Raw genomic sequence first — 19,849 nt, forward strand, 5'->3', positions numbered from 1 at the left:
ATGACCGAAGATTGGGATGCAACAGCGAACCCCGACTCTGAGACAGCAGAGAGGGAAACACAGGCAGAAGTAGAGGCTCCCTGACACTGAGTTGAAGGAGCAGGGAGAACCAGTGCTGATGAGGCCAACGAGGCGCGATGAGAATCATAGTGGCTTTGGATGACTTGAGGTGAACCAACGTCCTCAAGATCAGAGGAAAAGGAGGAAACGCATAAAGGAATCTCCCTCCCCAGTCGAGAAGGAAGGCATCTGCTTCGAGACGGTCCTGGGAGTAAATCCGTGAACAATAGAGGGGCAGTTTGCGAGTCTCCGGGGAGGCAAACAGATCCACCTGAGGAGTCCCCCAGCGGTCGAAGACCTCGCGCAGAACTCGGGAGTTTAGCGACCACTCGTGCGGCTGGAGAAGACGACTGAGTTTGTCGGCCAGACAATTCTTCTCTCCCTGAATGTAAACCGCCCGCAGGAAGATGTTCTGGGAGGTCGCCCATTCCCAAAGGCGCAAAGCTTCCCTGCACAAGGACCAAGAGCCCGTCCCCCCTTGCTTGTTGACATAATACATTGCCACTTGGTTGTCCGTCCGTACCAGGACCACCTGATTTCGCAGCAGATGACCGAAGGCACGAGCTGCCAGAAAAATGGCACGAAGCTCCAACACATTGATGTGACAAAGACGGTCCTCCGCCGACCATAGCGCTTGAGTCCGCAGACCGTCGAGGTGAGCTCCCCACGCGTACTCCGAAGAGTCCGTGGTCAGGACCTTGCGATGTGGAGGGACGAGAAAGAGCAAACCCCCGGAAAGATTGGAAGAGTTGGTCCACCAACGGAGCGATCGTCTCAAGGAAGGAGTCACCGTCACAGGAAGGGACAGCGGGTCTCGATCCTGACGCCACTGGGAGGCCAAGGTCCACTGAGGGAGTCTCAGATGCAATCTGGCAAACGGCGTGACATGAACTGTCGAAGCCATGTGGCCGAGTAGAATCATCAGCCTGTGCGCAGAGACGGAGCGCTGCCGCAGAATCTGGCGGGCCAGGCGAAGCAGAGCCTCCAGTCTCGACGAGGGAAGGAACGCACGAAGGCGAACCGTGTCCAGCACGGCCCCGATAAACTGAAGGGATTGAGCCGGGCACAACTGCGACTTGGGAAAATTTACCTCGAACCCCAGTCGTTGGAGAAAAGTGATAGTCTGTCGGGTCGCTGAGATAACCCCCTCCCGGGACGAAGCCTTGATCAGCCAATCGTCCAGGTAGGGAAAGACCTGCAGTCCCTGAGATCTTAGGGCAGCCGCGACCACCACCATACACTTTGTAAAGACCCGAGGAGACGAGGCCAGCCCGAAGAGAAGGACGCGATATTGGAGGTGCAACTCCCCCACCTGGAACCGTAAGTACTGGCGGAAGGCGGGATGCACCGGAACATGAGTATATGCTTCCTTCAGGTCCAGGGAGCACATCCAGTCCCCCGATTCTAACAGAGGGTACAGGACCGGAAGGGACAACATACGGAACTTCTCCTGGACCAGGAACTTGTTGAGCCTCCTGAGGTCCAGAATGGGGCGTAAGTCCCCTGTCTTCTTCGGGACCAAAAAGTAACGGGAGTAAAACCCCCGTCCCCTTTGGTTCGGGGGCACGGGCTCCACCGCCCGAAGGCTCAACAAGGACCTGGCTTCCGCCAGGAGAATAGGAAGCAGGTGTCGACAGCCAGGAGAAGTCCCCGGCGGATGTTCTGGCGGGATGGCTAAGAAGTGTAGCGAGTAACCCTCGGAGAAGATCCGGAGCACCCAAGCGTCCGATGTGATCTCGGCCCAGGCTGGAAGAAAGGCCTGCAATCGGCCCCCGATAGGAAGGGGGTCTTTTGACAGTGCGGAGGGGGCCCGCCCCCAACCGCGCATCACGTCAAAAAGACGGAGCGGGTTTAGACGCTCCTTGCACTAGAGGCTTTGGTTGGGACGCCCTGCCCTGCTGCTGGGGACGTCGGGGCGGTGGCCTGGAGAAGGCCGGCGTCGACTTCTGCGGGTACCGCCGCGGAGGGGGTCTAAACGGCTTCTGCGGTGGAGCCCGGGGTTTGGGACGGGCCAACGAGGCAATAGAGCGCTCGTGTTCAGACAAACGCTTGGTCGCCGCCTCCAAGGATTCGTCAAACAGCTCTGAGCCAACACATGGAAGATTGGCCAGACGTTCTTGCAAATTCGGGTCCATATCCAGGGTACGGAGCCATGCCAGGCGGCGCATGGCCACCGCGAAGGCGGACACGCGAGAGGCGAGCTCAAATGCGTCATACACAGCATGGAAGAGGTAGAGACGCAGTTGGGACAAATTGGACATAAAAGCCCCAAAATCCTCCTTATGGGAATCCGGCATGACTCCATAATACCTCGGCAACGACTTCACCAACTGTCTCAAATAAGACGAGAAGGTGAATGCGTAATTTAGGACCCTGGTCGCCATCAAAGAGTTGGAATAGAGGCGACGACCAAACTTGTCCAAGGTCCGTCCCTCCCGTCTTGGGTGAACCTTCGCAGAGACCTGGAAGGCTGTGACTTCTTCAAAGCCGACTCCACCAGTAGGGACTGGTGGGACAGCTGTGCCTTATCAAAGCCCTTGCACGGAACAGTGCGATACTTGGACTCCATCTTAGAAGGCACCGCTGTAACTGTAAGAGGGGAGTCAAGGTTCCTCAAAAAGGTCTGGCTAAGAACCTTATTAAGAGGGAGCCGAGGCGTCTCTCTGGGGGGAGAGGGTAAATTCTGCTCCTCCAAAAACTCCTTGGTGTACCGTGATCCTGCTCCCAGATCAAGGTCCAAAGCCCTTCCCATATCTAGAACGAATCTAGAGAAAGAGGAGGGCTTTGAAGGCGGAGATGGAGATCGCGACGAGCGCCTCGCCAAGAAGGAAGGAGAAGCCTCGCGTGAGTAACGAGGTTCCCTTCCCGTGCCAGACCCCGAACCCCAAGAAGCCGCACCGAGAGATCTAGGCGGGGTCGGGGACCGCCCATGCCCCAAGGAACCCCTTCGGGAACTCCCCGGGGTATGGGGCACCGAGGCACGCCCCTTTCGTCTTGGCGAAGAGTCCCTCGAGCACTCAACCTCAGACGAACGGAACAGCCTCGGATTATCGAGGCGTAGTTCGGAGACCCGCAGGGTCTCCGCCCCGGTCGGCGAGGAGCGACCGCGGCGTCGAGGAGAAGCCCGTTGGCGTTTCGGCTTCCTCGATCGATGCTTCGCCCGAGGCCGACCCGAGGGCGAGGAACCCCGGGAGGACCTCGACGAGGACAAAGAGGAAGAGATTCTCCGAACTCGCCGCACCTTGTCCCGAGGCCGCAAACTCCGCTCAGGCTGGTCCGCCGAGGTCGAGGGCAAGGTCGGGGCCAAGGCCGAAACCCCCCCCCCGGGCCCGAAGTCGAGGGCACCGAGACCGAGGGCACCGACGCCGGGGCAGCCGAGGCCGAAGCCTGCTGAAGGTGCGTGAGGGCCGCGGACAGCTCCGAGGCGATGAGAGCCCGGAGCAAGTCCTGGAAGACGGGTACTCCCATCATAGCCGGCAGATCCGGGGCCGTCGGGTGCTCCCTCGAGGGCGACCTCGGTACCGAGTATTTCCGCGGGGCACCCGACTTCGGCTCTTGGGGCGGGGCCGAGGACGACCCACCCGCCCCCGCCGAGGAACTCGAGGATGGCTTCTTCGAGGCTGAAAATGAAGAAGGAAGTGAGGACTTACCCTTCGCCGACTTCGGAGTCGAAGACACCGGCTTCGATGTCGAGGGATCCCGGGGCGAGGACGAAGGAGTCGAGGCCGAGGTCAAGGCCGGGGCCGAAGCCGAGGCCTTCCCCGCCACGGGGTCCACTGCAAAGAGCTCCGCCATATGAGGCTGACGGCGGCGGAGAGCTCGCCTCTGAAAAGTGGAGCACCGAGAACAAGTGTCGGTGGGGTGCTCAGGGCCCAGACAACGCAAGCACCACCGGTGAGGATCGGTAATAGAAAGGAGCCGATCGCACCGGGTGCACTTTTTGAAGCCCGTCACAGGACGGGACATGGGCCCAAAAACCGGCCGGGAACAAGCGAGGTCCCGCGGCCGCGGCTACCGGGAGCCCCCAGAGCCGAACGAAAAAGGTTTTTTTTGACGAAAACTGAAAGAAATAAAAGGAACAAAAGAGAGAAACACAGCGACAGAGTCAAAAAAGAGACACAGCCACGGTGACAGAAGGCAAAACTAAGAGCACAATTTCCACAGGGCTTCTGGCTCCGCGGAAGAGAATGAACTGAGGACCACGAGGTGGGGATGCGCCCTCTAGTGGGCAAGAAGGCATGCACATGCGTGGTGCAGTGTAGCAAACTTGAAACTTCAATCAAGTTTGCTTGAAAAGCTGTCCGCGCTGGGGCTCCGTAGATGACGTCACCCACATGTGAGAATATCATGCCTGCTTGTCCTGGGATAAAACTGTAATATGTATTAAAGCTGACAAAGTTTGATACTAGCAAATCACTGTGACAAGATGGTATTCATGTTAGAGGTCTGAAAACTCAAACGGGAAATAAATTGCATATATACTACTAATAATCTATCATTAAAATCTGGTGCCATGTCTGATGCTTGGAGGAAAGCAAATGTTGTATCAATTTATAGAAGGGCTACAGAGGTGGTGCAGAAAAGAGACTAGTGAGCTTGAAATCTGTTCTGGAGAAAACAGTTAAAGTTAAGAAGAAAATCACCTAATATACAGATATACATGTAATAATGCTGAAGAGTCACAAATTTAGCAAAGGGAAATACCACCTTACTGATCTAATACAATGTTTTCTTAATGATGCTAAGATAAGACGTGGAAGGAGTTCGTACAGTACACTAATTTTTAGAAGCCATTTCATAAAAGTACCTCATGTAGACTTCTAAACAGACTTAAGACAGGAGGCAAACGTCCTATCATAAATTTGAAATTGCTTTAAAAAAGTATGATTAAAGGGGAAACTTTGTCATACCTATATAAGAATAGCCATATTGGGTCAGACCAATAGTCCATCTAGTCCAAGTATCCTATGTTCAACAGTGGCCACCTAGTACCTAACAGAAACCCAAAGCTAAAGTGAGATTTGAACCTGGGTCCCTTAGTTCCCAGTAGAGAGCTGCACGGGACCGGAGATGACAGGAATCCCACAGAACCCATGGGGATCCCATGGAGATTCCCCCTGGGGTTGTGGGGTTTCCATGAGGATGCCCCTCAGGGTCGCAGGGATCTTGCAGGGTTGGAGGTAGAGAATGACACAGTGACTGTTATCCACTGCTAGCTGTGGGTAACCCGCAGGAATGGGGAAAGAAATTGACTGTTTGCCGCGGGTATGAGGACAAGGCCATTCACCGCTCAGTAAAGCGACGAATGGCCTCCCTTCTCACCCCTCCCGGTCAGCAGCCCCCTCGCAAGTCCAGCAGCTCCCCTCCCTCCCTTCCTATCGTGTGTCCAACAACCCTCACACCCTTCCTCTCTGGGTCTCCGATTGCCGGCGGCAAAAAAAACCCAAAACAAATCTGCAACTCTCCTGGGTCAGCCCCTTCGCGCCTCCTGGGGTGGGCCTACCAGCCTTCTCTCTTCCTCCCTGCAGCTCCTGCACCTTTCTCCCTTCCCTCTAGCCCCCTTCCCATGGGTCCAACACCTCTATCCCCTCCCTTCAGTGCCCAGGTGTGAGTCCGGCGAAACCAGAAGTTACATTGGAAGAAGGGACTCGATGGCAAGAAGGTTCGAAGCAGGAAGTTTCCATCTGGCTGGTAGGCCTGCCCCGAGAGGCGCAAAGGGGCCGATCTAGGAGAGTTGGATCGTTGTTTTGGTGGTGTTTTTGTTTTTTTTTTGCCACCATAGGGAGGGTGCGAGGGTTATTGGACCCATGATAGGGAAGGAAGGAGGGGGGGGGCTGCTGGACTCACTGGGGGGGAGGGCTGCTGCTGCACCCATGAAGGAGGAAGGGATGTGCTTGGGCTGTTGGACCTCTGGAGTTGAAGGGAAGGGAGACAGTTGCTGGATCTGGTCTGGGGATTGGGGGGGGAGAAGAGAAACAGGTGCTGGGCCCATGTGGTGGCTGGAGTGGAGTGGGAGTGGAGCGGGAGGGAAGGCAGAGGTGCCAGATGCACATCTGGGCACTGAAGGGTGGGGATAGAGGTGTAGGACCTTCGGGGAGGAAGAGAGAGAAGGAAAGGTAAAGAGAAAAGCTGAACCAAGTGAATGAAGGAAGAATGACTAAAATATTGAACATAGTGGAGGGAGGATGGAAAGAGATAGTGTGAGAGACACATTGGTGTTAAGGGAGTAAGACAGGGAGATATACAAAAAGAGGGGAGATAGTGAGCATGGATGGGAGCATAGGAACAGGGACAAAAAGAAGAATGCTTCATGGGGTGGTATATGGACACAGAGGAGTAATGCTAGACATGGGAGGGTATATGGACACAGAGAGAAGATGGCTAGACATGGGAGGGTATATGGACACAGAGAGAAGATGGCTAGACATGGGGGAGTATAAGAATGCAGAAGCAAGATGATGGATAGGAGGATATAGAAGAGTGATATTGTACATGGGGAGGGGTTCATAGAATGGAGAGATGATGAAGGCAGGGAGATGGGCACAGGTGAAATACTAGGAAAGGGATGTATAGGAGACATGGAGACGCGGAATATGGGGGAACAATACATAGACAGAGATATAAGATGGATGGTGAGCATGGAGAAAGAAGAAATGTCAAATGGTCAGGAGACCCTGACAAGTGAGTTAAGAGAAGAAAAAAGAAAACAAAGACCAGCACCTGAGACCAACATGATTTCAGAATAAAATGAGACAATAAAAGGTAGAAAAAAAAAAAAAAATTTTATTTTCTATTTTGTGACTAGATTATATCAGATTTGAAATATGGATCCTTCTAGAGCTGGTGTTAAGATATAACTGGGGACTGCAAAGCCTAGGCTTTGCTTCTTTAGCTTCCAGCTGGCTTAGGGCTCTCTCTGCCCTAGTTGCACTTCCCTATCACTATTCCTGCCATGTGTTTCTGAAGTATTCTGTTAACTTGATTTTTCTATGTAGCATTCTTTAGTAATTTGACTTCAGTTTTTTGATAGTGGAGGAGGTATTTGTGAGGGAGAGGAGAGACAGGGGTTTTGTTGATCCTTGCTCTGTAATTATTTGTGATTTATAAAATGACAATTGAATAGAATATTGTTTCTTTTTAAACTTTAATAAAATAAGTTCAATATAAAACCATAACTATTTGAGGCTTGTGCTGATGGGATCAGATGGTCTGTGGGGACGGGGTGGGGGCGGGGACTGAGCTCGCAGACATGGGGACAAATCTTCTGATTCCATATGGCTCCTAAATGGTCCTGTATAAGAACATAATAGCCTTACTGGGTCAGACCAATGGTCCATCAAGCACAGTAGCCCATTCTCACGGTGGCCAATCCTGGTCACTAGTACCCAAGGTGTAGCAATATTCCATGCTACCAATACAGGGCAAGCAGTGACTTCCCCCCATGTTTTTCTCAATAACAGACTATGGACTATTCCTCCAGGAACTTGTCCAAACCTTTCTTAAAGCCAGCTACGCTATCCACTCTTATCACATCCTCTGGCAACGCGTTCCAGGGCTTAACTAATCTCTGGGTGAAAAAGCACAGTTACTTACCGTAACAGATGTTATCCAGGGACAGCAGGCAGATATTCTTAACGTATGGGTGACGTCACCGACGGAGCCCCGGTACGGACTTTTTAACTAGAAAGTTCTAGTTGGCCGCACCGCGCATGTGCCTTCCCGCCCGACGGAGGAGTGCGTGGTCCCCAGTTAAGATAAGCCAGCTAAGAAGCCAACCCGGGGAGGAGGGTGGGACGTAAGAATATCTGCCTGCTGTCCCTGGATAACACCTGTTACGGTAAGTAACTGTGCTTTATCCCAGGACAAGCAGGCAGCATATTCTTAATGTATGGGTGACCTCCAAGCTAACAGAGAGGGAGGGGGGATGGATGGCCATTAGGAAAATAAATTGTGTAACACAGATTGGCCGAAGTGTCCATCCCGTCTGGAGAAGGCATCCAGACAGTAGTGAGTAGTGAACGTGTGAATTGAGGACCAAGTGGCAGCCTTGCAGATTTCCTCGATGGGCATGGAACGGAGGAAAGCCACAGAAGCAGCCATAGCTCTGACCCTGTGGGCCGTGACAGCACCTTCCAGTGAGAGATCGGCCCGAGCATAACAGAACGCAATGCAGGCAGCAAGCCAGTTGGAAAGCGTCCGTTTAGAGACAGGACAACCTAGGCGGTTAGGGTCGAAGGACAAAAAGAGCTGAGGGAACGAGCGGTGGGCCCTGGTACGGTCAAGGTAGTATGCAAGGGCACGCTTACAGTCCAGCGTGTGCAACGCCTGTTCCCCAGGATGAGAATGGGGCATAGGGAAAAAGACAGGCAACACAATGGACTGGTTGAGGTGAAATGCCGAGACCACCTTGGGAAGGAATTTAGGATGGGTACGCAGAACCACCTTGTCATGGTGAAAAACAGTGAAAGGTGGGTCGGCAACCAGTGCATGCAGCTCACTAACCCTCCTGGCAGAGGTGATGGCAATGAGGAAAAGCACCTTCCAGGTAAGAAATTTGAGCGAAGTCGTGGCAAGAGGCTCAAAAGGAGGTTTCATGAGGGCAGATAAAACCACATTCAGGTCCCAGACGACTGGAGGAGGCTTCAGAGGTGGTTTGACATTGAAGAGGCCTCTCATGAACCGGGAAACCAGTGGATAAGCCGTGAGAGGTTTTCCGAGGATAGGCTCATGAAACGCAGTGATGGCACTGAGGTGGACTCTGATTGAGATAGACTTGAGGCCAGCGTCGGACGGAGAGAGCAAATAGTCCAGTACAATTTCCACCGCCAAAGAGGTGGGATTGTGGTGATGTAGGAGACACCAAGAGGAGAACCTGGTCCACTTCTGATGGTAACATTGGAGGGTGGCCGGTTTCCTGGAGGCATCCAAAATACGACGGACAGGCTGAGACAGATTGTGTGGAGAGGTCAGCCCGAGAGAAACGAAGCTGTCAGGTGGAGCGAGGACAGATTGGGATGCAGTAGAGACTGATGCTGCTGTGTAGGAAACACAGGAAGGAAACACAGGAAGAGGAATGGGCTCCCTGGAGCAGGAGGGAGAACCAGTGTTGGCGAGGCCACCGAGGGGCAATGAGAATCATGGTGGCTTTGTCCCTGTGGAGTTTGAATAACGTCCGCAACATCAGAGGCAGTGGAGGAAAGGCGTAGAGGAACCGATCCGTCCAGTTGAGTAGGAAGGCATCCAGGGCCAGACGATGAGGAGAGAAGAGTCTGGAGCAGAACTGGGGCAGCTGATGGTTGTGAGGAGCTGCAAAGAGGTCCACCTGAGGAGTGCCCCACTGAGCGAAGATGGAGCGGAGTGTGGGAGGATCCAGAGTCCACTCGTGAGGTTGAAGGATGCGGCTGAGATTGTCGGCCAGGGAGTTCTGTTCGCCCTGGATATAGACAGCCTTGAGGAAGAGACTGTGGGCCGTGGCCCAGGTCCAGATGCGGATGGCCTCCTGACAGAGGAGGGGAGATCCGGTGCCGCTTTGCTTGTTTATGTAATATATGGTGACTTGGTTGTCTGTATACAGGAGAAGAACCTGAGGGTAGAGAAGGTGCTGGAAGGCCTTGAGAGCATAGAACATGGCCCTGAGTTCCAGGAAATTGATGTGATGTTCACGCTTCTGATGGGACCAGAGTCCCTGGGTGCGAAGATCTCCCAGGTGAGCTCCCCATGCATAGGGGGAGGCATCTGTGGTAATGATCATGGAGTGAGGGGGTAGATGAAAGAGTAGACCCCTGGAAAGATTGGAGGAGTTCAACCACCATTGAAGAGATTGCTGAAGAGACGATGTCATAGAGATGGGATGAGAAAGAGGATCCGTGGTCTGTGACCATTGGTTGGCTAGAGTCCATTGAGGTGTCCTGAGGTGGAGTCGCGCCAGAGGAAGCACATGGACCGTCGAGGCCATGTGGCCCAGGAGGACCATCATCTGCCGAGCTGGGATGGAATGATGAAGGAGCACCTGACGACAGAGGTGGAGCAGGGTCCGTTGTCGGTCGGAGGGGAGAAACGCCCTCATCAGAGTGGTGTCGAGAACTGCACCAATGAAGTCGCTGTGTGGGAAGTAGGTGCGACTTGGGGTAGTTGATCTCGAACCCCAGGAGATGGAGGAAAGAGATGGTGTGTTGAGTGGCTTGTAGCACAAGCGGAGACGTAGGTGCTTTCACCAACCAATCGTCCAAGTAGGGGAACACCTGGAGGTTGTGAGACCTGAGGAAGGCCGCCACCACAATAAGGCACTTGGTGAACACTCTGGATGATGATGCGAGGCCAAAGGGTAGCACTTTGTACTGATAGTGATGGTGCTGTATCTGAAACCTTAGGTAGCGACGTGAAGTCGGATTGATTGGGATGTGAATGTAGGCCTCTTTGAGGTCTAGGGAACATAGCCAGTCGTGTTGAGAGAGAAGAGGGTAAAGCGTGGCAAGGGAGAGCATTCTGAATTTTTCCTTGACCAGACACTTGTTGAGGTCCCGGAGATCGAGGATGGGACAGAGGTCTCCTGTCTTCTTGGGAACCAGGAAGTAGCGGGAGTAGAATCCCTGACCCCTTTGGTCTGAGGGTACCTCTTCGATGGCATTGAGAAGAAGGAGGGATTGGACCTCCCTCAGGAGGAGGAGGGATTGGGAGGAGTGAGAAACAGACTCTATGGGAGGATTGTCTGGTGGAAGAGTCTGAAAGTTGAGAGAGTAGCCGTGGCGAATGATGTTGAGGACCCATTGGTCGGATGTGACGACCTCCCAACGGCTGAGGAAGAGTTGGAGGCGTCCGCTGATAGACTGAGGAAGAGGCAAAGATGGTGGGAGACTCCCTATGCCCTGGAGAAAGGAGTCAAAAGGGTTGAGATGGTTTTGACGGAGGGAGAGGCTTGGCAGGCTGCTGAGACTGGGAACGAGCCTGAGGTTGATGCTGGTGACGAGGACGGCGAGGCTGCTGCTGAGGCGGGTTGAGAGGTCTGGCCGAGAACCTGCGTTGGTAGGAGGACTGCTGTCTGTAGGGGCAAGCAGGCGGAGTCTTCTTTTTGGGTTTGACCAGAGTGTCCCACCGAGTCTCGTGTGCTGAGAGTTTCTGGGTGGTTGAGTCCAGGGATTCCCCGAAGAGTTCGTCACCAAGACAAGGTGCGTTAGCCAGGCGGTCTTGGTGGTTAATGTCAAGGTCAGAAACTCTCAGCCAGGCCAGACGCCGCATGGCAACAGCCATGGCAGATGCTCTAGAGGTCAGCTCAAATGAATCATAAATGGAGCGTACCATGAATTTCCGAAGTTGGAGCAGACTGGAAATTAGCTGTTGGAAAAGAGGGACCTTACGTTCAGGAATGTATTTTTGTAAGGAGGAGAGCTGTTGCACCAGATGCTTCATATAGAAGGAGAAGTGAAAGGTGTAATTATTTGCCCTGTTGGCCAGCATGGCATTCTGGAAAAGGCGCTTGCCAAATTTATCCATAGTTTTGCCCTCTCTGCCAGGAGGGGTGGAGGCATAGACACTGGAGCCCTGAGTTTTCTTTAAGGTGGACTCCACCAGGAGAGATTCATGGGGCAATTGAGGCTTGTCAAACCCCGGGATTGGAATGACCCGGTACAAGCTATCCAGTTTGCGAGGGGCCCCGGGGACAGTGAGGGGGTTCTCCCAGTTTTTATAAAAAGTTTCCCGTAGGATGTCGTGGACGGGTAACTTAAGGAATTCCTTGGGAGGTTGCTCAAAGTCCAGGGCATCGAGGAAAGCCTGGGACTTTTTAGACTCGGACTCTAAAGGAATGGAAAGAGCAGCCGACATCTCCCTGAGGAACTTGGTAAAAGAGGACTGTTCAGGCTTTGAACCGGTGTCAATCGTTGAGGGTTCCTCGTCCGTCGAGGAAGCGTCTTCCTCGGTACCGTGCAGGGATTCTTCCCATAAGTCAGGGTCCCTGATGTCGGGGTGTGCACGGCGGGTCATCGGTGTGGAGGGCTCGGCATGGCGGGTCTTGGAGAGACACTTGCTGGAGCGTACCGAGGCGGTACCGGGAGAGGAAGACCGGTGCCGTTCCTGGTACCGGGAAGGGTCGGCATCGGAACGGGCCTGTACCGCAGGTTGGGAACGGTGTGGTTCAGCCGAGAGCACCGGCATGGATGTGTTAAGCGGTACCGAGGGGGTCGACACTGATGGAATCGTGCGAGGCTCGGACCGGTTTTGCACCAGAAGGTGTGAGGCCAGCAATGCCGGCAACAGTTGTTGGAGTTGTTGCTGCAGCTGCTCCTGTAATTGGGTCTGGAGTATGGCCGCGATGCGGTCGTCCAGGGGAGGCACCGGTACCGCTTTTTTCTTTTTCGGTACCATAGGTGCCGCTCTTCGCTCCGGCGATGAGGAGGCCGATGACGAGGCACTCACCGATATCGGAGCGGAGCGTTTGCGGGGTCGGTGCGGTGCCGGAAGGACCGGCGTCGCAACCGTGGCAGGAAGGCGCTCAAGGGAAGTGGAAGGCTTCTTAGCCGGCTTACCTGGGGCCAGCGACCCCGAAGAAGGATCTGGTGTCGTCGAAGTAGTCGGTGCCGACTTTTGAGATGCCGTCGACGTCGCGGCAGGTTCCATGGCAGATCCGGTGCCGAAGAGAATATTTTGCTGGATCTGCCTATTTTTCAATGTGCGCTTTTTAAGAGTCGCACAGCGGGTGCAGGTGTCAGCCCGATGCTCTGGACCCAAGCACTGCAAGCACCAATTGTGCGGGTCGGTGAGAGAGATCGGGCGTGCACACCGCTGGCACTTCTTAAAGCCCGGTTGAGGGGGCATGAAGGGAAACACGGCCTCTGCAAAATCGAAGCCGGAGGCCTGTATGGTGGCAACAGGCCCCGCCGGGGCCGGGCCTAAAAAATAAGAAAACTGGACGAGTTTTTTTTTTTTTTTAGAAATAAAAGCAAAGGAATCCGAAAGGAAAAAAATCAAAGAACAAGAAAAAATACGCCAGCGGGAAGGCAGAAAATAGTTTTTCAACGGCCGTTGAAAACACATGCGTCTTCTTCGCTCCGCGGAAATGAAGAAACTGGGGACCACGCACTCCTCCGTCGGGCGGGAAGGCACTCGCGCATGCGCGGTGCGGCCAACTAGAACTTTCTAGTTAAAAAGTCCGTACCGGGGCTCCGTCAGTGACGTCACTCATACGTTAAGAATATGCTGCCTGCTTGTCCTGGGATAAAAAAATTTTCTCCTATTGGTTTTAAGATTACAGTCAAACCTCGGTTTGCGAGTAACCCGGTTTACGAGTGTTTTGCAAGACGAGCAAAACATTCTCGCAAAACTTGTCTGGCAAACCGAGTGTTGACTTGATTTGCGAGCACCCCTGAGAACCGGCATCACTCCCCTCCGCTCGCAAAAGCTCCCCCGCTCAAACCGGCACCCCCCACCCGAACAACTTGAAACTTACCCCCCGTCTGGCACCGGCACACAGCCCTCAGGACGTTCAGGTGCCGCTTGAAGAACTTCCTGCCTCTGCCGGGCCTTGAAAATGCATCTGCGCATGCTCAAGGCCTTCTAATTCTCCCTCTCGCCCAAGATCTCCAAGAATCTCGGCGAGATGGGGGGGTAAGTTCCAAGTTGTTCGGGCGGGGGGTGCCGGTTTGAGAGGGGGTGGAAAGGGGGGTGGAGCAGCACCGCTGGCCTCGGGGGGTAGGAACGTATCAAACGAGTTTCCATTATTTCCTATGGGGAAACTCGCTTTGATATACGGGTATTTTGGTTTACGAGCATGCTTCTGGAACAAATTAAGCTCGTAAACCAAGGTTCCACTGTATTTCCCTATAACTTCATCGCGTGAATCCTAGTCTTTGTAATTTTTGACGGAGTGAAAAATCGATACACTTGTACCCGTTCTACTCCACTCAGGATTGATTTTGTAGACTTCAATATCTCAGCCGTCTCGTTTTGCCAGTCTCTCAGCAAAAGACTGTGCAATTTCCCCAGCCACTTCAACTTTTGAACCAGTCCTCTGCTGTTCCCTTTTGTGTGTCTTTTGTTTTTTTTATAATTTTGTAATACAGTTCAGATTTAGAACAGTACAAGATGAAGATAAACATAACACAGAACAAAATTAAACAGTTTCTTTTAGAAAGAATCTTCCTAGCCCACTACTATGAAGGAGTTAAAGGCAATATTACAAACTAAAGTATAAAGAAAAATATAAGCTCAGGAGTGAAGATAAAGAATCCCCTGAGCTAAACTTCTTAGTGCACATTTACTATCTCCCTTCCAAGATCAGCCTTTATTATCCTCCTAAAGTTGTTCCCTTGGTTCTACTTCTTGCTCACGTAAATTTAAAAACTGTTGCAAGTATTTAGGATCCCCAAAAATAAATTATTTATCCTGAAGTTTAATAATACATTTGCATGGAAATTTTAAGAACAATAAAGCATTCAAAGCTAATACACGGGTCTTTAAAGTCAGAACACAGAGCAGCGTGGGACAAGGCAGGAAGCGAAAAACTCGCACCTGCCTGCTTGCTGCTGCCGCTCGGGGGGAGGGGGGAGGAGAAAGCAGGAGAGAAGGGCAGGAGGCTGAAAGCTCCTGCCCTATGTGCTGGACCGCCATTCACGGGAAAATGAAGGTTGGGGGAGGGTGGGTTAGTTAGTATTCGCTGCGTAAGATACACCCTTATTTCCACCCACTTTTTTTGGGGAAAAAGTGCGTCTTATAGAGCGAAAAATATGTTAACTTTATTCGGATGGGGGATTACGTCAAGGAATTATTGTCTGGATGGAAACATATGGATGGAGTGGAAATGCAGTGAGCAAAACCTTTTTGTGAGGCAAGTAAGTAAAAGAAGGCCGCTTTGGTTCTAAAAAGTAGAAGCTGAGAAGGTAAGGAATAAGAGATTAGCTTTCATAAACTACAAAAGATCACAGAAAGAGGAAGACAGGCAAAAAAATCTGGAAAAGTTGAGAGAGGCTGGTTATGTAGTCAGGAAAGCAAAGATTCAAATGGAAGAAAAAATAGCTGACAGTACGTCTGACTTCCGTGGTAAGCAAATTAATGGAAACACTTAAAACAGAGAATGTTGAAGTTTCTGGAATCCTGTGGATTACAGGATCAGAGGCAACATGGATTCACTAGAAGATCTTGTCAGACAAATCTGATCAATTTCTTTGACTGGGTGACCAGAGAATTGGATAGAGATGTGTACTAGATGTGCTGTATTTAGATTTTAGCAAAGCCTTTGACAGTGTTCCACACACACGTCTAAATAAATAGAGTGCCCTCGGAATGGGTCCCAAAGTGACAGGCTGGGTCAAGAACTGGTTAAATGGAAGGCGACAGAAAGTAGTGATCAATGGAGATCACTCTGAGGAAAGAGATGTTACCAGTGGTGTGCCTCAAGGTTCTGTTCTTGGGCCTGTTTTTTAACATTTTTATAAACGATATTGCTGCAGGGCTGTCAGGTAAGATTTGCCTCTTTGCGAATGATACCAAAATCTGCAATAGGAGTACACACCCAGGATGGTGTGAATAACATGAGGAAAGACCTGGCTAAGCTTGAAGAATGGTCTGAAATTTGGCAGCTAAAATTTAATGCTATGAATGCAAGGTCATCCATTTGGGCTGCAAAAACCCAAGGGAACGGTATAGTTTAGGGGGGTGAAGAACTTATGTGCGCGACAGAAGATCAGGATTTGGGTGTGATTGAATGTGATGATCTTAAGGTGGTCAAACAGGTTGAAATGGTGACGGCGAAAGCTAGAAAGATGCTAGGGTGCACAGGGAGAAGTATTGCCAGTAGGAAGAAGGAGGTATTGATGCCCCTGTATAAGACTCTGGTGAGACCTCATTTAGAATATTGTGTACAGTTCTGAAGGCTGTACCTTCAAAAAGATATAAAAAGGAATAAGTCAATTCAGAGGAAGGCTACTAAAATGGTGCGTGGTTTTTGACATAAGTCATATGGGGACAGACTTAAAGATACTATATACTTTGTTGGAAATGTGGGAGAGGAGAGGTATGATAGAGACATTTAAATACCTACGTGATGCAAATGTCCATGAGTCGAGTCTCTTTCATTTGAAAGGAAGCTCTGGAATGAGAGGGCATAGGATGAAGTTAAGAGGTGATAGGCTAGGGAGTAATCTAAGGAAATATTTTCTTTACAGAAAGGGTGGTAGATGCGTGGAACAGTCTCCCGGTAGAGGTGGTGGAGACAGACTGTGTCTGATTGGCACGTGGGAATCTCTTAGAAAGAAGAAATAATGGCTACTGCGGATGGGCCATTTGGCAATTATCTGCCATCATATTTCTAACACATTACAATAAAGAATTCATAAAGAGAACTAAAAGTGTCTATCCAGAGTGTTGGTTTAAAGACATATATCCCAGATTATTTATTTTCTCATCCCTCTTCTTTGTGGATTTGGTACTCTCTTACTGTGAGGATCTTTTTCCATCATAGTTTCAGAGAAACATTGCAGACCTTGTTGTACATAAGGGCATATCAATTAGGAACAAAAATATTACCTCTCGTGAATTTTTATCTACAGCAATGTGAACAATTCCATCATTATCACAGCATTTCTCCAGAATTGCTTCTTGAATTGCCAAATGCCAGAGATCCCCCACTTCCCTAAATAAAGAACAGAAGTGCTCAAAAGATTTCAAAATAGTGCACATATGCAAGAACAATGAGAAGGTTCATCAACAGATTGTTAAAAAAAATGGTAAACTAGTATCAGTTTGAAATGTAACAACTATATCAACATTTTTCATAAATACAAAAGTGATTGAATCACTGAAGGGCTGATGTAGAAAACTTCCTGGGCAGTTACTGCAGGTTTAACACCATTTTACCATGGAATAACAAAGAAAAAATGGTTTTAGTGCAGGTGTTACCTCACACAAAATCACTTATTGCAGACCATATTAAAAATACATGTTAATAGTCATTAACTATCATGTAAACATGCAGAAAAAGTCCAGGTCCAGGTCCAGGGCCGTGTAGAAGGGTTGGTTGAGAGAAGTGGACATCTAGTAGCACCTCTTCTCTCACTTTAACCCCACCATCCTGCCTTGGATTGCTTTCTGCAGCAGCACCATCCTCAACCCCCCTCCCTCCCCAAGGTGAAACAAAATAAATCAGCACAAAATTTTTTTCCTCTGAACTGGCCCTACTTGGTGTATCCCTGTATGCACCATGTAGGGTAAGGAAGGAAAGGGCACCACCATTTTGAAGAAGACATGGGAGACAGGAGTGAATGGGTATCACTCCTGCCTTGAGATACTGGAGTAGGAATCTGGAAAGGACACTAGACAGCAGGGAAGTTTCTCTTACTGTTGGAGGAAGAAAGGAAGGAGGGCCAACCAGGAATTAGGTGTGTTAAGTTGGGTGCTAGGGTGGGGCCCCATTAGACTCCCAGACTTTTTATGCTCTACCTTTGGAGGGGGGGTCAGTGTCAGAATTACCTGAGCCAATAGATCTGCATTGGATTTAATTTTAAATTTTTGTTGTGACTTAAACATCTTATGAAGAGATTCACACAAGGTAGTGTACAACAGACATACCTTGACATAAATAACTTACATGGTATGAATATAATAGTAAAAATCACTACATTTAAGCACAAAATGCAAACAATATAGGGCTCAAAATCAAAACTTAAACATGTCTAAAAACCCGCCCAAGTCAGCGCTTGGCTAACCTAAAAGGCAGGTCATCTAAGTGCCGATAATCAACCGATTTTCTGGATGTATTGCGTGACTTTTTATGCCTATGAATGCCGGTGTGCCCAGAGCTGAAAGGGGCCTATCTGGAGGAGTGGTTAGGGTAGTTCTCATGGTGGCCTATCCAGGTCACTAGTACCTGACCAAAACCCAAGGAGTAGCAATATTCCATGCTATCAATCCAGAGCAAGCAGTGGCTTCCCCGATGTCTTTCTCAATAACAGACTATGGACTTTTTCTCCAGGAAATTGTCCAAACTTTTCTTAAAACCAGCTATGCTATCTGCTCTTACCACAACCTCTGGCAGTGCGATCCAGAACTTAACCATTCTCTGAGTACAAAAAAATAATCCAGATGAGGTTGCACCATGGAATGATACAGGGGCATTATAACATTCTTAGTCTTGTTAACCATCTCTTTTTTAATAATTCCTAGCATCCTGTTTGCTTTTTTGGCCGCCGCCGCACATCAGACAGAAGGCTTCATTGTATTGTCTACGATGATACCCAGATCCTTTTCTTGGGTGCTAATTCCCAAGGTGGACCCTAGCATCCGGTAACTGTGATTATTCTTCCCAATGTGCATCACTTTGCATTTGTGCACATTAAATTTCATTTGCCATTTGGAAGCCCAGACTTCCAATTTCCTATGGTCCGCCTGCAATTTTTTACAATCCGAATGTGTTTTAACAACTTTGAGCAGTTTAGGGTCATCTGCAAATTTAATCACTTCACTAGTCACTCCAATTTCCAGATCATTTATAAATAAGTTAAACAGCACCGGTCCCAGTACAGACCCTGCTGCACTCCACTGTTTACTCTCCTCCATTGAGAAATGACCATTAACCCTACCCTCTATTTTCTATCCGATAACCAATTCCCAATCCACAATGAACTTTGCCATGTATCCCATGACTCTAATTTTTTCAGGAGCCTCTCATGAGGAACTTTAACAAAAGCTTTCTGAAAATCCAGATACACTACATCAACCGGCTCACCTTTATCCATATGTTTATTCACACCTTCAAAGAAGTCAAGCAAATTGGTAAGGCAAGATCTCCCTCAGCTTAACTCATGCTGACTCCGTCTCATTAAATCATGTTTGTCTACATGTTCCACAATTTTATTTTTTATAATTTTTTCCACCATTTTGCCTCAGCACTGAAGTGAGGCTTACCAGTCTGTAATTTCCCGGATCTCCCCTGGAGCCCTTTTAAAAAAAATTGGCGCAACATTGGCCACTTTCCAATCTTCAGGTACTACAGACGATTTTAGTGACTAACAACAGGTCTGCAATTTCATGTTTGAGTTCTTTTAGTAGCCTGGGATGTATACCATCCGGTCCAAGCGATTTATCACTTTAACTTGACGATTTGCCTTAGTACATCTTCCAGATTCACTGAGATTTCTTTCAGTTCCTCCGCATCAACACCCTTGAAAACCATTTCCAGTCCTGACAACACCCTTCCCTCCCTCCCTCCAGCCCCCAAAGCAGCAGAATCAATCCTGACAACCCCCCTCCCTCCCTCTGGGCCTGAGAGTGCAGTCAGTCCTCACAACCTCCCCTCCCTTGGCCCTGAAGCAGCAGCAGTAGCCAGTCCTGACACTCCCCCATTGGCCCCAAAGCAGCAGTGGTAGCCAATCCCGACAAACCTCCCCCCCCCCCCCCCATTATCGAGGCAGTAGCGGCAGCCGATGAACTAAAAAAGCACATAAACAGATTGCTTCCAGCCAGCTTAGCAGGGCCTTTCTTTTTCCGTGTTGAAGTGACATGGCAGAGGAAAGGCCCTGCCGGGAAGGGCCAGAAGAAACCCATTTACAGAGTTGCTTCTGTTCAACGGCTGCCACTACTGCTTTGGTAAGAGAGGGAGAGGGGTTGTCAGCACCAGTTGCTGCTGCTTCGGGGCCAAGGGGGTGTCAGGATTGGCTGCCACTGCTGCCTCACGCCCAGAGGGAGGGGGTTTCAGGACAGCTGTACCTTTTACTTTGGGGGTTGGAGGAGGGGTGTTGTTTGGAGGTTGTCTGAGGAGTGAGGGAGATTTTTTTGCTGGCTGGTTGAGAGTGCCGGTTAATTG

General features: G+C 50.3%; 1 protein-coding gene across 1 annotated transcript in view; it reads right to left on the reverse strand.

Annotated features, from left to right (window-relative positions):
- Positions 1-19,849, reverse strand: part of LEMD3 (LEM domain containing 3) — a 385,365-nt gene that overhangs the window by 47,922 nt on the left and 317,594 nt on the right. The window contains exon 11 of the mRNA XM_033958493.1: positions 16,576-16,681. Coding sequence (XP_033814384.1) covers positions 16,576-16,681 — 106 coding nt within the window. The remainder of the gene's footprint in view (positions 1-16,575; positions 16,682-19,849) is intronic.

This window comes from Geotrypetes seraphini, chromosome 9 (genome assembly GCF_902459505.1).
Source record: "Geotrypetes seraphini chromosome 9, aGeoSer1.1, whole genome shotgun sequence".
In the NCBI taxonomy this organism is placed as follows: Eukaryota; Metazoa; Chordata; class Amphibia; order Gymnophiona; family Dermophiidae; genus Geotrypetes; species Geotrypetes seraphini.